At 46.9% G+C, this 15,195-nt stretch overlaps 1 protein-coding gene and 1 non-coding gene across 2 annotated transcripts in view; both read left to right on the top strand.

Annotated features, from left to right (window-relative positions):
- The window catches only part of SRCAP (Snf2 related CREBBP activator protein), a 34,978-nt gene that overhangs the window by 7,065 nt on the left and 12,718 nt on the right, over positions 1-15,195 (top strand). Inside the window, 19 exon segments of the mRNA XM_049638652.1 lie at positions 13-293; positions 920-1,010; positions 1,151-1,240; positions 1,735-1,923; positions 2,009-2,337; positions 2,440-2,617; positions 3,413-3,549; positions 3,777-3,946; positions 4,062-4,254; positions 5,943-6,079; positions 6,171-6,357; positions 7,844-8,013; positions 8,415-8,550; positions 8,552-8,681; positions 8,890-9,174; positions 9,655-9,819; positions 10,092-10,277; positions 10,496-10,762; positions 11,102-12,600. Coding sequence (XP_049494609.1) covers positions 13-293; positions 920-1,010; positions 1,151-1,240; positions 1,735-1,923; positions 2,009-2,337; positions 2,440-2,617; positions 3,413-3,549; positions 3,777-3,946; positions 4,062-4,254; positions 5,943-6,079; positions 6,171-6,357; positions 7,844-8,013; positions 8,415-8,550; positions 8,552-8,681; positions 8,890-9,174; positions 9,655-9,819; positions 10,092-10,277; positions 10,496-10,762; positions 11,102-12,600 — 4,820 coding nt within the window.
- Positions 701-829, top strand: LOC125928691 (small nucleolar RNA SNORA30/SNORA37 family). Its single transcript, XR_007459745.1, has one exon. It is a non-coding gene; the product is annotated as a small nucleolar RNA SNORA30/SNORA37 family (small nucleolar RNA).

Consider the following 15,195-nt stretch of genomic DNA (forward strand, 5'->3'; position numbering starts at 1 on the left):
CTCCTGCTATAGATGGGGACTTCCAACCCCAAGAGGAGGAGGAAGAGGATGATGAGGAGACGATTGAGGTTGAAGAACAACAGGAAGGCAATGATGCAGAGACCCAGAGGCGTGAGATTGAGCTGCTTCGACGTGAGGGAGAATTGCCATTGGAAGAGCTGCTCCGTTCCCTTCCCCCTCAGCTGCTAGGAGGGCCTTCCAGCCCCTCGAGAACCCCCTCATCTCGTGACAGTGACACTCGAGATGGGCCTGAAGAAGGTGGTGAAGAAGAAGAGCCCTCTCAAGTGTTAAAGGTATAGGGAGAATGGGTAGAGGAAGGGCTCAGAGTGGGAGCAGAGGTAGAGGTTCAAGGACTGAGTTCTGGTCTGTAAGATCATTTGTGGTTTTCAGGAGTCCTCCCTGGTTAAGGGTGATTGGCTGTCATTTGGGGATGGATATGGAAGAGCCTGGGTTTGGGGCAAGTTGTATTTTGAGATGGGCATTTCCTAATGCTGTAATGGAAGAGTATACTGTACTCTTTAATTGCCTCACGGTCTTGAAAAGATAACTCTGGTTCTTGCCACTTCTGTGAAATGGTCCTAATACTCCCTATTGGTTTGTAGGTTTGGACCTGGGATGATAATCTTGAAGTCTTTTCTGGACCTAAGCTCTCTCTTTCTCCATATGTGTGAGCGCATGGGGATGGTGTTGGGGGCCTTATCTAGCACTTTCACAGGTCCTCCCCCAGGCAGTGGGGCCAGGATTTGGTAGCTGGTGCTGAAAGAAAACCCTTGATTGCATCTTTGCCCTGGGACTGTGCCAGTGGCAGCTGTCACTCAGTGGGACAGAGAGACTGTTCTGTGATATCATGTTCAACATTGTACCTTTCTCCTGCTGCTCTAACCTTAGGTCTTCTCCCTTTTTATCTTTTGCCATACAGGTGAAGCCCTCACCCTCTGTCACACAGCGCAACAAACAGCCCTGGCATCCAGATGAGGATGACGAAGAGTTTACTGCCAATGAGGATGAAGGTCAGGCTTGTTCTCTTTGTCCTGTTGCCCTTTACTCTTTGAATCGTCTGGACCTACCATTTCATGTTTTCTCTTGTCTTCCACTGGGATTGTGTTCTATGATTCTGTTGCCATTGATTTTGCTTTATTTTCTTTCCTAGCGGAGGATGAAGAGGATACTATAGCAGCTGAGGAGCAGTTGGAAGGGGAGGTGGATCATGCCATGGAACTGAGCGAGTTGGCTCGAGAAGGTGACATTTCAGCAGACGTTTACTGAACATCCATTTGGTGTCTCCTCTGTGCAGAGTGCCAGGGATACAGAGATGAATAAGACACTTTTTATCCCCCTTGGAGGAACTCCAGGTCTAATGACAGAGACAGATGTCAACAAATAATTATAAATAGAATTTGAGGACTGGGTGTGATGTAAGTTTGAACAAAGTGATGTGACAGCTTAGTGGAACTAATGTAAGAAGCTTATTTGACTTGAACCTCAAAGAGAGGTTTAGTTTGATACTATCTTTCACAGCGGGAGGCAGCAGCATCCATGGTTCCAGCCCAGGCTGTGGGGCTTGGCTTTAGTAGCTGGTGCTGAAAGTAAACTGTTTCACCTCCCTTCAGACCTGGGCCTAGTAGTGTCTATAGAAACTTAGGTAAAATGATCTGGCACCACTCAGACCTCCCTTTCTCCTTTGCCCCCTTTCCCTTGAAGTTCCCAAAAGCTTATCCTTCGTTTCTTCTCCAGGTGAGCTGTCTATGGAGGAGCTGCTGCAGCAGTATGCAGGAGCCTATGCTTCTGATGCCTCTGCCCCAGGCTCTGGGAGTAGTGAAGAGGAAGATGAAGATGAGGTTGAGGCTAACAGCTCTGACTGTGAACCAGAGGGGGCTACAGAAGCTGAAGAGGTTCCTCAAGAGGATAGTAGCGGTCAATCAGGTGGATGTGTGGTCATGGGCACATCGGAGGGGAGACACTGGAGGAGTAGGTGTTGTGAGCACTTAGCCTTCGTTTTGTGTTTTAGAATCTGCTGAGGAGCAGAGCGAGGAAGAGGAAGATGAGCATTCAGAAGAGGAAGAAACAAGCGGGAGTTCAGAATCAGAGGAATCTGAGTCTGAGGAATCTGAGGAGTCTCGATCACAGAGCCAAGCAGATGAGGAAGAGGAGGAAGATGATGACTTCGGGGTGGAGTACTTGCTTGCCCGGGATGAAGAGCAGAGCGAGGCAGATGGGGGCAGTGGGCCTCCCACCCCAGGGCCTGCCACTACTCTAGGCCCTAAGAAGGAAATTACTGACATCGCTGCAGCAGCTGAAAGTCTTCAGCCCAAGGGTTATACCTTGGCCACTACGCAGGTATTCCCAGGCCCCAGCTTCTGTTTTCTCTTACCTTGACTTTGCTGTTTCTCAGCGACTGATACCTCATTTCTACCCTGATGCCTCTCTTCCTCCTACCAGGTGAAGACCCCCATTCCCTTGCTCCTGCGGGGCCAGCTCCGAGAGTACCAACACATTGGGCTGGACTGGCTGGTTACTATGTATGAGAAGAAGCTTAATGGTATTCTTGCTGATGAGATGGGGCTAGGCAAGACAATCCAGACCATCTCCCTACTTGCCCACTTGGCCTGTGAAAAAGGTAACAAGGCAGGGCCTTTCATCTTGGGCTGCTTGGCCAGCTCCCTGCAAAGCTTGTTTAATGGTGACCCTAGCTGCAGGATGGTAAAACACTCACTGTTTTGCTGCTGTTTTAGTAGCTTCATTGACTCTGGTTAGTAACTATAAAGATGTTAGCTTAAGTGCTAGGATTCTTAGGAAGGACCATCAGGACAGAATGGTCAGGGTTATACCTCAGGAACCAGAACAGAACCCCAAAGTTTGGGGCACCTGGGTGGCTTAGTTGGTTGAGCGTCTGACTTAGACTCAGGTTATGGTCTCGTGGCTTGTGAGCTTGAGCCCCATGTCAGGCTGACAGCTCAGAGCCTGGAGCCTGCTTCGGATTCTGTGTCTCCCTCTCTCTCTCTCTGTTCCTCCCTGCTCATGCTCTGTCTCTCTTTCAAAAGTAAACAAACATTAAAAAAAACCCAAGAACTCCCAAAGTTATATTTCCTTACCATCTCTCATTCATTTTTTTTTTTTTTCTTTTCCTGCTTAAAATCTTTCTAAGTTTATTTTGTTTTTTTAACTGGAGGTGTAATTGACGTACAACATTATGTTTCGGGTATACAACATGATGTTTTGATACTAGTGTGCATTGTGAAGTGATTAGTACAGTAAGTCTCATTAACATCCACCACCACATGTAGTTAACAAAAATTTTTTTGTGTGTGATGAGAACTTTAAGATTTACCCTCTTAGCAACTTTGAAATATGCGATCCAGTATTATTAACTATAGTCATCATGCTGTACATCTCTCATTCTTTTGCTAAACAGGTAACTGGGGTCCCCATTTGATCATTGTCCCCACCAGTGTGATGCTGAACTGGGAGATGGAGCTGAAACGGTGGTGCCCCAGCTTTAAAATCCTCACTTATTATGGAGCCCAGAAGGAGAGGAAGCTCAAGCGGCAGGTTTGCCCCTCCATGTGATCACTTCCCCCCAAATGATTGCTCTTTTACTCTTAGGCCCTTTCCTCGGAGGGGCTTCTCCCCCTACCCTTTCTGTTGCTCCCTTCTGCTTCTGGGACTTTGTCTTTCTCCCAGTCTGATTTATGTTCCTTGAGGACCTTAGCATATCTTCCCTTTCTCCTTTCTTTTCTTTTCACCCCACTATCTGGTGCTTTCTCCTAATACCTTAGGGCTGGACCAAGCCCAATGCCTTCCATGTGTGTATCACGTCTTATAAGCTGGTGCTGCAGGACCACCAAGCCTTCCGCCGCAAGAACTGGCGCTATCTCATTCTGGATGAGGCTCAGAACATCAAGAACTTCAAGTCGCAGCGTTGGCAGTCATTGCTCAACTTCAACAGGTAGAGATGGAAATGGGGGTTTGTAGGAGGGTTGACTTGACCTGAAGGGTGAGATGCTTGGAAGGTTGGGACCTTGCTGACCATCTTCCCTCTAATTTCCTCTGTTTCTTTGCAGCCAGAGACGCCTACTCCTCACAGGAACTCCCTTGCAGAACAGCCTCATGGAGCTGTGGTCTTTGATGCACTTTTTGATGCCCCATGTCTTCCAGTCTCATCGCGAGTTTAAAGAATGGTTCTCTAACCCCCTAACTGGCATGATTGAGGGCAGCCAAGAGTACAATGAAGGTCTAGTCAAACGTCTCCACAAGGTAGGGCCTATAACAGTTTGTCAGGGGTATCGGGAATAATGAATGAAGGGCAATACCTAGAAAACCTTTATGGAGAGAAAGTCCGTGCTGGGCTAAATTCGCTGTTGTCAAGTAGCAGCGTTCTAGTGACTAACCCAATGCCAAATTGAGTGACCTCATTTTAGTCATCATTTTACCTTTTTTTTCCTTATGGTGACATTTCTGTCTTTATTCTCTGAGTAGAATGACACTGCTGATCAGTCATTGCTTAGATTTTTTCCTTGCTGGGCTTTCTTCAGCTTTCATCAGGATCTCTTTTTTCTTTGTTTTTGTTTGTTTTCTTTTTTTCTTTTGTCTTCTCTGGCTCCTCTTCCTTTGTCCAGCTTTTAATATTCTCAATATTGTCTCAATAACGTCTCAATATTCTTATTTTTATTTTTTTCTCAATTGACATATCTTAAGGCCTAAAGATCCTCTGTGTATTTTTATTCTCATGACTCTCTATACCAGTCAACTTGTATTTAAATTTGACTTGATTTCTTTATTTTTTTTTATTTCTTTCTTTCTTTTTTTTTTTTAATTTTTTTTAACTTTTTTTATTTTTGAGACAGAGAGAGACAGAGCATGAGTGGGGGGGGAGGGTCAGAGAGAGGGAGACACAGAATCTGAAACAGGCTCCAGGCTCTGAGCTGTCAGCACAGAGCCCGACGCGGGGCTCGAACCCACAGACTGCGAGATCATGACCTGAGCCGAAGTCGGACGCTTAACCGACTGAGCCACCCAGGCACCCCTGACTTGATTTCTTTAATTGGAAGTTTCTCCTGAACTCATTCTGTTCTAAGTCAAACAACTCAAGTCTTAGAGCCTACTGTATCTACTCCATGTTGTTCAATCATACCATCATTTTCGTAAATTAAACTAGAAACCAAAAGGTTTTTAGTTATATCTCTTTCCTTCATTTTATTCCTATTTTTCATTTCTTCCATGGCAATTTAAAGACTATGTCCTGGGGCTCCTGGTGGCTCAGTTGGTTGGGTGTCCGACTTTGGCTCAGGTCATGGTCTTGTGGTTCATGGATTTAAGCCCCACATCGGGCTTCATGCTGGTGATGCAGAGCCTGCTTGGGATTCTCTCTCTCTCTCCCCCTCTCTCTGCACCTTCTCCACACTCCCTTTTTTGAAAATAAATAAATGAACATTAAAAAAATTAAAAAAAAAAAAGAATAAATGCACATAAAGACAATGTCCTCTCCGGTTTTACCTCTTGGGATTTTCAGATTTGCCTTTTGTTTTGTATGGTGTAGTCACTGCCACAGTTTTTGTTTTCAGCTTGTCTCCTGGATTTACTTTCATAATATTTGCAGATTTATAGTTACTCCTTGAAGTGTAATTTGAGCCATCCTTCTTGCAGAGTTAGTTGCTCTGCCCTCATTGTTTTTGTAATAATTTTTTTAAGGTTAGTGTCGTCCTCATCATCGTTATGCATATCTCCTTCAACAGGTAGTAAAGTCCTGGGAAGAGGGCTTACTTTTGACTCATCTTTGTGTGATTGGTTCCTGGCATGCTTCATGGCTTCATGACTTCATGAGTGTTTACTGAAGGGTTAAGCCAGTGCTCTGCTGGTCATCAGGCCAAGACCCAGCTAGAGGGGCTAGGTTAGGGCTCAGTGCCCATTTTTCTCCTGTCAGCCACCTGCTTATTTGCTTTTAGGTTTTGCGGCCTTTTTTGCTGCGCCGAGTTAAGGTGGATGTTGAGAAGCAGATGCCTAAAAAATATGAGCATGTTATCCGCTGCCGGCTCTCCAAGCGCCAACGATGTCTCTATGATGACTTCATGGCACAGACCACGTAAGGGAGGACAGAGGGTGGGCCCTGTGATGCTGTGTTAGAACAGATGTGACTGTCAGGGTGCTCCATGTATTTTTTTCCTCTCTCCCAGAACTAAGGAGACTCTAGCCACAGGCCATTTCATGAGTGTCATCAACATTTTGATGCAGCTGCGAAAAGTCTGCAATCATCCAAACCTGTTTGACCCTCGACCTGTTACCTCCCCTTTCATCACCCCAGGAATCTGCTTCAGCACCGCCTCTCTGGTGCTAAGGGCCACTGATGTCCATCCCCTCCAGGTAAGTAGTTGCTCCCAAGATAATTGGCCCTATTCCAATCCTGCATCTTTTTCTTTAGGCTGCCGTCCGATCTTTTGCATCCTTACCTCCCTGTAATCTCAGCACTATTCCCTCAGTTTCATTGTTTTCTAGCTGTGTGATTTTTGGGCAAGCTAATTATTAATCTCTAACCCTAAGTTTGCTTGCCCTTGAAAGTACTGATTACAAGGTCTATTATCTGTGGTATGTTTGTGAAAATTGTGTTAATGTTTTTGGAAGTGCCTAGCATATTAGTAATACTTACAATGTTTTGTTTTCCTGTTCCTTTCCCTCTTTTTGGTTGCTTTTCCCCCCCAAACATTTGGTTTTGTTACGATAAAATACACAACAGGTTTTACCATTTTACCCATTTTTAAGCATATGATTAGTGGCATGAGTACATTCACATTATTATGCAACTACTGCCACCATCCAACTTCAACACTTTTTTCATCTTTCCAGATTGAAACACCATACACACTAATAGTAACTCTGTATTCTCCCCTTTCCTCCAGCCCTTGGCAGCCACCATTGTACTTTGTAGAAGTTTGACTATTAAATAGAATCATATAGTATTTGTTCTTTTGTGACTGGCTTATTTCTCTTAGCAAAATGTCTTTCAGGTCCATCCATGTTGTAGTATGTGTCAGAATTTGCTTCTTTGTTTAAGTTGGATAATTCTGTTCTGTATCTTTGTGTATCTATGTGTAGTCACACATATGTGTGTGTATATATATTGCATTTTGTTTATTTGTTTATTCATCAAGGGACAGCTGGGTTATTTTCATCTTCTCATTATTACAAATAATGTTACTGTGAACGTGGGTGTACAAATATCAGTGTGAGTCCCTACTTTCAGTTCTTTTGGGTACATACCCAGACATTGAATTGCTGGATCATATGGTAGTTTTATTTTTAATGTTTTGAGGAATTTCCATAGTGTTTTCCATAGCGCTTTCTCCATTTCACATTCCTACCAGCAGTACACAAAGGTTCTAATTTATCAACATCATTGCCAGCACCTTTTATTTTCTGTTTTATTATAATAGCTATCTTTTTAATGGGTGTGAGGTGGGGGTACCTCCTTGTGGTTTTGATTTGCATTTCCCAATGATTAGTGATGTTGAGCATCTTTTCATGTACTTACTGTATAGATTTCCTTTGGAGAAAGGTCTACTCAAGATATTTGCCAATTTTTTAATTGGGCAATTTTTAAATTACACTTAGTTGAGTTGTAGGAGTTCTTTATATGTTCTGGATATTAACCCCTTATGAGGTACATGATTTGCAAATATTTTGTCCCATGCTATGGCTCGTGTTTTCACTCTGTCAATAGGATCCTTTGATGCAGTGCAGTTTATCAGTTTTTTTTTTTCTTTTGTTGCCTGTGCTATTGGTGTCATATCCAAGAAATCATTGCCATATTGGTCCCTTTGACACCATGCTTTTGTGTTCCTTCTTGTACCAGCGGATAGACATGGGTCGGTTTGATCTTATTGGCCTGGAGGGTCGTGTCTCTAGATATGAGGCTGACACATTTCTACCCCGGCACCGCCTCTCCCGCCGGGTACTGCTAGAGGTGGCTACTGCTCCTGACCCCCCACCCCGGCCCAAACCAGTCAAGATGAAGGTCAACAGGTACCAGGGCTGAGGGATAAAGGGATGGGTTCCTAGAAAAAGTGGCTAAAGCTAGCTGGGGGCAGAAATTGGGGTGGAAAGGAGAGAGTTGGAGGCTAGGCTGGAATGTTTATGTGGGATTGATGCAAAATACTGTGAAGGATTTGGGGGAGAGAAAAACTAGAAGAGGGAACTGGGAGGGGCCCTCATGTTTGTCACTGATCTTTCTCCATTTCTTTGCTTGGTGCTTTTCAGTCATCTCAAGTTCCTTTCCCTTTTTTCCTTTGTGTCCTTTCCCTTTACCCCCTTTGCTTTTGTTACCTTGTCATATACTTCTGCCTCATTTTCCTTGTTCCTTTTTTTTCCCCCTATACCTTATTCTCCTTCTCTCCCTACCAACCTTCTTCTTTTTGTCCTCATAGGATGCTGCAGCCAGTGCCCAAGCAAGAAGGCCGGACAGTGGTGGTGGTCAATAGCCCACGGACGCCCCTGGGCCCTGTCCCGGTCCGACCCCCTCCAGGCCCTGAGCTCTCCACCCAGCCCCCACCTGGCCCAACCCCCCCCAGTGCTGCCAGCACCACTGATGGTGTCAGCCTCGCCTGTTGGGCCCCCACTTATTCCAACATCACGGCCTCCTGGCCCCGTTGTGTTGCCTCCACTGCAGCCAAACAGTGGGCCTCTGCCCCAGGGTGAGTTACCAGGGGGCTAAGATGCTGGGGAGTACCTCATGTATATTATTCAGATTGGGGAAGAAATAATGAAATTGGGAGTGATGAGGAAGCTGGATTGGAGATAGGTGTGCTGTTTGATGGGTTGGCAGCGTGCATGGAGGCTTTTGGGAGCAGGCTAAGGCTCTAGTTAGGGTATATCTGACAGGTGTTTGCTTTGTGTCTACAGTGTTGCCATCCCCCCTGGGGGTCCTGAGTGGGACCTCAAGGCCTCCTACACCAACCCTGTCCCTAAAGCCAGCCCCACCTGCTCCTGTTCGCCTAAGCCCTGCCCCACCTCCAGGCTCATCCAGCCTGTTGAAGCCTCTGACAGTGCCACCGGGCTACACTTTCCCTTCTGCCGCCACCACCACCTCTACCGCCACAGCCGCTGCTCCCACCACGGCAGTGCCGACTACTACTCCTGCGCCACAGCGCCTCATCCTGTCTCCTGATATGCAAGCTCGCCTGCCCTGTAAGTTCTCAGGAGTCTGTGAGTGAAAGACTTGAGCTGGCAGAAAGGTTTATGTGCCACAGGGTTGGAGAAAAGCCAGGAAATGTGAAAGTAGTAGGTAGCTAATGTACATAAAGCATTTTGCCATGTGCTGGAAATTCATAATCAAGTAAGAGCTGTCGAGTCCTGAGGCTGGTAAGGGAGATGACACAGAGATGTGTAAATTGTGATAAACCTAGCAGCAGAAAGTTATTTGAGGTAAAAGAGCAGCACAGAGTTGGGAGTGGTGATAAACTCAGCATGGTGGCAGACCATTAGAGAACGTAAAGGAGATTGCTAGGCAAACAAATGGGATTGGAAGGAGTAGCACATCAAAAGCTGAGTTTGTTGGAACCTGATAAATTGAGGGGGAGGATTGGAGGAATTGGAGGCTTGTGCCTCATCAGGTGAAGGGGCATTAGGATGACCCTTGTTTACATTAGACTCTTTCTTTGTTCCTAGCAGGCGAAGTGGTCAGCATCGGGCAGTTGGCCTCACTGGCACAGCGTCCAGTGGCTAGTGCAGGGGGAAGCAAACCTCTCACCTTCCAGATCCAGGGCAACAAGCTGACTTTGACTGGTGCGCAGGTGCGCCAGCTTGCTGTGGGGCAGCCCCGCCCGCTGCAAAGTAGGTAAAACCCACCCCCTGTCCTGCCTTTTTTCTCCACTTCCTTGTCTCTGTTTTTGTTGCTCTTTTCAAACGTCAGCCTTTATGTTTCTTTCCCTAGCTTTTGGTGGGTGGGGCCCAGGGGAATGTTTGGAAGGGGTCTTTTGAAAAAGGGATGAGGTCATTCTAGAGAAGTTATCCCCTCTCTGTTTTTTCCTTTTCCTCTTGCCCTTGCCTCTACTCTCCTCCGGCTGATAGCTGCTTCTCTTTCTTTCTCTCTTCCCTTAACCCAGGGAATGTGGTGCACCTGGTGTCAGCAGGGGGGCAGCACCACCTCATCAGCCAGCCTGCCCATGTGGCTCTCATCCAGGCCGTGGCCCCGACCCCTGGCCCCACCCCTGTCTCTGTGCTGCCTTCTTCGACCCCCAGCACCACCCTTGCCCCCACTGGCCTCAGCCTTCCGCTTGCTGCTAACCAGGGTGAGGCGCCTGGCCTTCCTATTTACTTAGCCCTTGCTGGCCTTGGTCTTTTCAGGCATGCCCTGGGCTACTGTCTGTCCAGCCTTCCCTCAGTGTTGTTTTCCCTTGTCAGTATCTCCAGTATCTGTCTGCTGCCCTCTCCTGCCCCTGGACTTCTTCCATCCTTTGGGTCTCTTGTTTCTTTTCTACCTTCCCCTCAATGTAGCTTCCTCTTGCAGTGCCACCAACCATGGTGAATAATACAGGCGTGGTGAAGATTGTAGTGAGACAGGCCCCTCGGGATGGACTGACTCCTGTTCCTCCGTTGGCCCCAGCACCCCGGCCTCCAAGCTCTGGGCTTCCAGCTGTGTTGACTCCACGCCCCACGTTAACCCCTGGCCGGCTACCCACACCTACTCTGGGTACTGCTCGAGCCCCCATTCCCACGTCCACTCTGGTGAGGCCCCTTCTCAAGCTGGTCCACAGTCCTTCGCCTGAAGTCAGTGGTGAGTCCAGGTGGCTTAAGAGCAGATGTTTTTGCCAGGAATGGAGATAGGGTGGCCCCGAGGGGTTTCTTAGTCACAACAGATTCCTTGTTTAACAGCATACTGACTTGCTTTGTAGTAGGCCCCAGAACTAGGCTGCCAAGCCCTTGCCTCATTTTAGAATTTACTTCTTAGAACATTGGAGGGAAAGGAAATGTTAAATTGTCAGATTCCTTGAATCTTTGACTTCATGGTGTGGGAGTGAATGTTTTCTGGGAAACACGTGAAGTGTGGGGGTAAGGGAAAGGATAATAGGGCAAGAAAAGAATTCTGGGGCTAACTCATGCTCTGTCTCCACAGCTTCAGCACCCGGAGCTGCTCCCTTGACCATCTCTTCTCCTCTCCCCGTGCAGTCCCCACTCCCTGGGCCAGCTTCTCCAATGCCGGTTCCCAATTCCTCTCCCCTTGCTAGTCCTGTGTCCTCTACAGTCTCCATCCCAGTGTCATCTTCACTTCCCATCTCTGTCTCTACCACGCCTCCTGCCCCGGCCTCAGCTCCACTCACCATCCCCATTTCGGCCTCCTTGCCTGTTTCGGCCTCTGGCCCGGCTCTGTTGACCAATGTGACTCCAACACTGGCACCTGTTGTCTCAGCGACTCCTGGACCTCCCTCTTTGGCACCAGCTGGGGCTTCCCCATCAGCGTCAGCTTTGACTCTGGGTTTGGCCACAACTCCATCCCTGTCTTCATCTCAGGCAACTGGTCACCCTCTGTTGTTGGCTCCAGCCTCTTCACATGTTCCAGGGTTGAACTCAGCCATGGCCCCAGCATGTTCACCTGTATTGGTACCAGCTTCTGCTCTGGCCAGCCCTTTTCCGGCAGCACCAAATCCAGCTCCAGCTCAGGCTTCCCTTCTGGCTCCAGCACCTTCTGCATCTCAGGCTCTAGCCACCTCTCTGGCTCCCATGGTGGCTCCACAGACAGCAATCCTGGCTCCTTCTCCAGCTCCTTCTCTGGCTCCTCTTCCAGTCCTGGCCCCATCGCCAGGTCCTGCTCCTGTCCTGGCTCCATCGCAGACTCCGGTTCCAGTTCTAGCTTCTTCATCTACTCCAGGAACTCCTTTAGCTTCAGCTTCTTCACTGGTGCCAGCCCCAGCTCCTGTGTTGGCTCCATCATCAACTCAGACTATGGTACCAGCCCCTGTTCCGTCACCTCTCCCAAGCCCGGCTTCTACACAGACACTGGCCTTAGCCCCAACTTTAGCATCCACCCTTGGGGGCTCATCTCCATCTCAGACCCTCTCTTTGGGAATGGGGAACCCTCAGGGGCCTTTTCCAGCTCAGACATTGTCATTGACTCCAGCGTCATCCCTAGTACCAACTCCAGCCCAGACACTGTCTTTGGCACCAGGACCACCACTGGGTCCATCTCAGACGCTGTCTCTGGCTCCCCCTTTGACGCCAGTTTCTCCAGTGGGCTCAGCCCCAGCTCACACGCTGACTTTGGCTCCGGTATCGTCATCTGCTTCACTCCTAACCCCAGCTTCAGTGCAAACATTGACCTTGAGCCCTGCCCCAGTTCCGGTGCCCACCTTGGGTCCAGCTGCAGCCCAGACTCTGGCGCTGGCCCCAGTCTCAACACAGGCCCCAGCTTCCCAGGCACCTTCCCTTGTGGTTTCGGCATCTGGCGCTGCTCCCTTGCCTGTCACCATGGTATCCCGGCTGCCTGTTCCCAAGGATGAGCCTGAGACACTGACGTTGCGCCCAGGTCCCCCCAGCCCTCCTTCCACTGCTACCTCGTTCAGTGGTCCCCGGCCTCGACGCCAACCCCCACCACCACCTCGTTCCCCTTTCTATCTGGTAAGTTTTATTGCCTCAAAGGAGAGGGAAGGCAGTTGGGTTTCTTTGGAGTGTTGGTAGAGTGGATGGAATAGAATAATGTCATTTTTATCTTGGTAAATTACAAAGCCTAGTTTTGTAAACCTGATGCTTGAGTGTGCGGTTGGACAAGTCCCTGGGCCTGTACTCTTATCTGTATAATGGGAATAGTAATCCATATTCTGGCATGGTGGCTCAGTTGGTTAAGCGTCTGACTTTGGTTCAGGTCATGATCTCACCATTTGTGGAGTCAGGCCCCACATTGGGCTCTGTGCTGACAGCTCAGAGCCTGGAGCCTGCTTCGGGTTCTGTGTCTCCCTCCGCCCCTCCCCTGCTCGCACTCTTGTCTCTCTCTCAAAAATAAACATTTAAAAAATAATAATCCATATTCTGTCTTTCTCAGAGGGGTACCTGAGGACCTAATGTGCCTTTATTTATTTATTTTAAATATTTTTAAAATTTGTATTTATTTTGAGAGAGAGAGATAGCATGTGCACAAGGGAGGCAGAGAGAGAGGGAGAGAGAGAATCCCAAGCAGGCTCCATGCTGTCAGTACAAAGCCTGATGTGGGGCCTGAACTCAAAAACCATGAGATCATGACCTGAGCCAAAATCAAGAGTCAGATCCCCAACCAACTGAGCCACCCAGGTGCCTCCCTAATGTGCTTTTACAACTATGAATTACTGATATGTTCAAGGCTGTCTTGTTATTGGTCTTTTTGGTACTTGCTCACTGTTGAGTTAGTGTTGGCATCTAATTGCCCCATCTTATAGATGAAGAAACTAGCCCACTATATGATGTTATAAATTATAAAGGTTACATGAGTTGTGAGAACTCAGATGTGCTGACTCTGTTGCTTTCTCCTTTCCACACAGGAGGCATTCCACAGAGATAGACTTTTTTTGGTTGCTAGAACCATTGCGTTTATTAAGTATTTGAATTTCTGAGGGAAGTCATGGAATACAGTTCCCTAAAGATGATCCTCTGAGTGATGGTCATGTTTTTTGTTTTTTTTTTTTTTAAACCTTCACGGTGATTAAGTGGGCAATAAAAGAACTCTGTTCCCTGTCCTTTCATGAGCTTTGTGATAGCTGCTTTTTTTCCTGTCATATGTATGGTTCTGTATATGTTTGGTTAAGTTCAGCTTACAGTTCAAATGAGAGTAAATAACACAGGAACTAACAGGAAGAAAGATCTAAAAAATCGTTCCAGGCCTTCTTGGTCTTTTTCTTCTTTTCTTCCCCTTTTTTTTTTGTTTTCTTTTTTTAAGTTTATTTATTTTGAGAGAGATGGAGTAGGGAGGGACAGAGGGAGGGATAGAGAGAGAATCGCAAGCAGGTTCTGCTCTGTCAATGCAGAGCCCGCTGGAGGGCTCGAACTCACAAATTGTGAGATGATGACCTGAGCTGAAATCAAGAGTCAGAGGCTTAACCAACTCAGCCACCCAGGTGCCCCTCCCTTTATTTTCAGAGCTGCTTCTTATTCTTTGCCTTAGCCCCAGTCGCCCACTCCATCAGTGCCACTGACTCCACCTTTCATCTTTTTCTAATGCTGTCAGGTTGGTCTGGCTTGTTCAAAGTAGAAGAGAACTAGATTCTTGCCCAAGGGTGGTAACCCTATGGTCTATGTTAAATTTTGTTTGCTCTGCAAGTAGGTAGAAGCTTCTTAACGCTTTTTTTCTTTAAGCAGCTTGAGATAAAGATTACATACCATCCAACTAATCCACGTGAAGTGTACAGTCTAGTGGCTTTTAGTATATTCACATACGTGCAACCATCATTGCAGTCAACTATAAAACATTTGCATGTTCCTAAAAAGAAACCCCACACCCTTAGCCATCATCTTCCAGCCATTCCATCTCTCCTAACCTTTGGCAACCATTACTTTCTGTCTCTTTAGATTTGCCTATGGAGTCGTATGGTGTGTGGTCTTTTGTGACTAGCTTTTTTCATTTAGCTTAGGGTTTTTGGGGTTCATCCACATTGTAGCATACGTTGGTACTTCCTTTTTTTGTTGTTGAATAATATTCCATTGTGTGGATATACATTTAATATGTCTGTTCATCAATTGATGGGGTCACTTGGATTATTTTTACATTTTGGCTCTTATGAATAATACTGCTATGAACATTCATGTGTAAGATTTTGTGTCTTTCTTATGCTTTCACTTCTATTGGATGTATGCCAGGAACAGAATTGCTGGGTCAGATAGTAACTGTGTTTAACTGTTTGAAGACTACCAAACTGTTTTTGAAAGCAGCTGTACCACTTTACATTCCCACTGGCAGGATATAAGGGTTTCAAGTTCCCCACATTTTTGCCAACATAGCTATCCTAGTGGATGTGAAGTGGTATCTTGTGGTTTTGATTTGTGTTTTCTTTCTTTAAAAAAAAAAAAAATTTTTTTTTTTTAACATTTATTTATTTTTGAGAGACAGAGACAGCATGAGCAGGAGAGGAGCAGAGAGAGAGGGAGACAGAATCTGAAGCAGGCTTCAGGCTCCAAGCTGTCAGCACAGAGCCCGACATGGGGCTCAAACTCACAAATTGCAAGATCATGGCCTAGGCTGAAGTTGGA

This window comes from Panthera uncia, chromosome E3 (assembly GCF_023721935.1).
Source record: "Panthera uncia isolate 11264 chromosome E3, Puncia_PCG_1.0, whole genome shotgun sequence".
Lineage (NCBI taxonomy): Eukaryota > Metazoa > Chordata > Mammalia > Carnivora > Felidae > Panthera > Panthera uncia.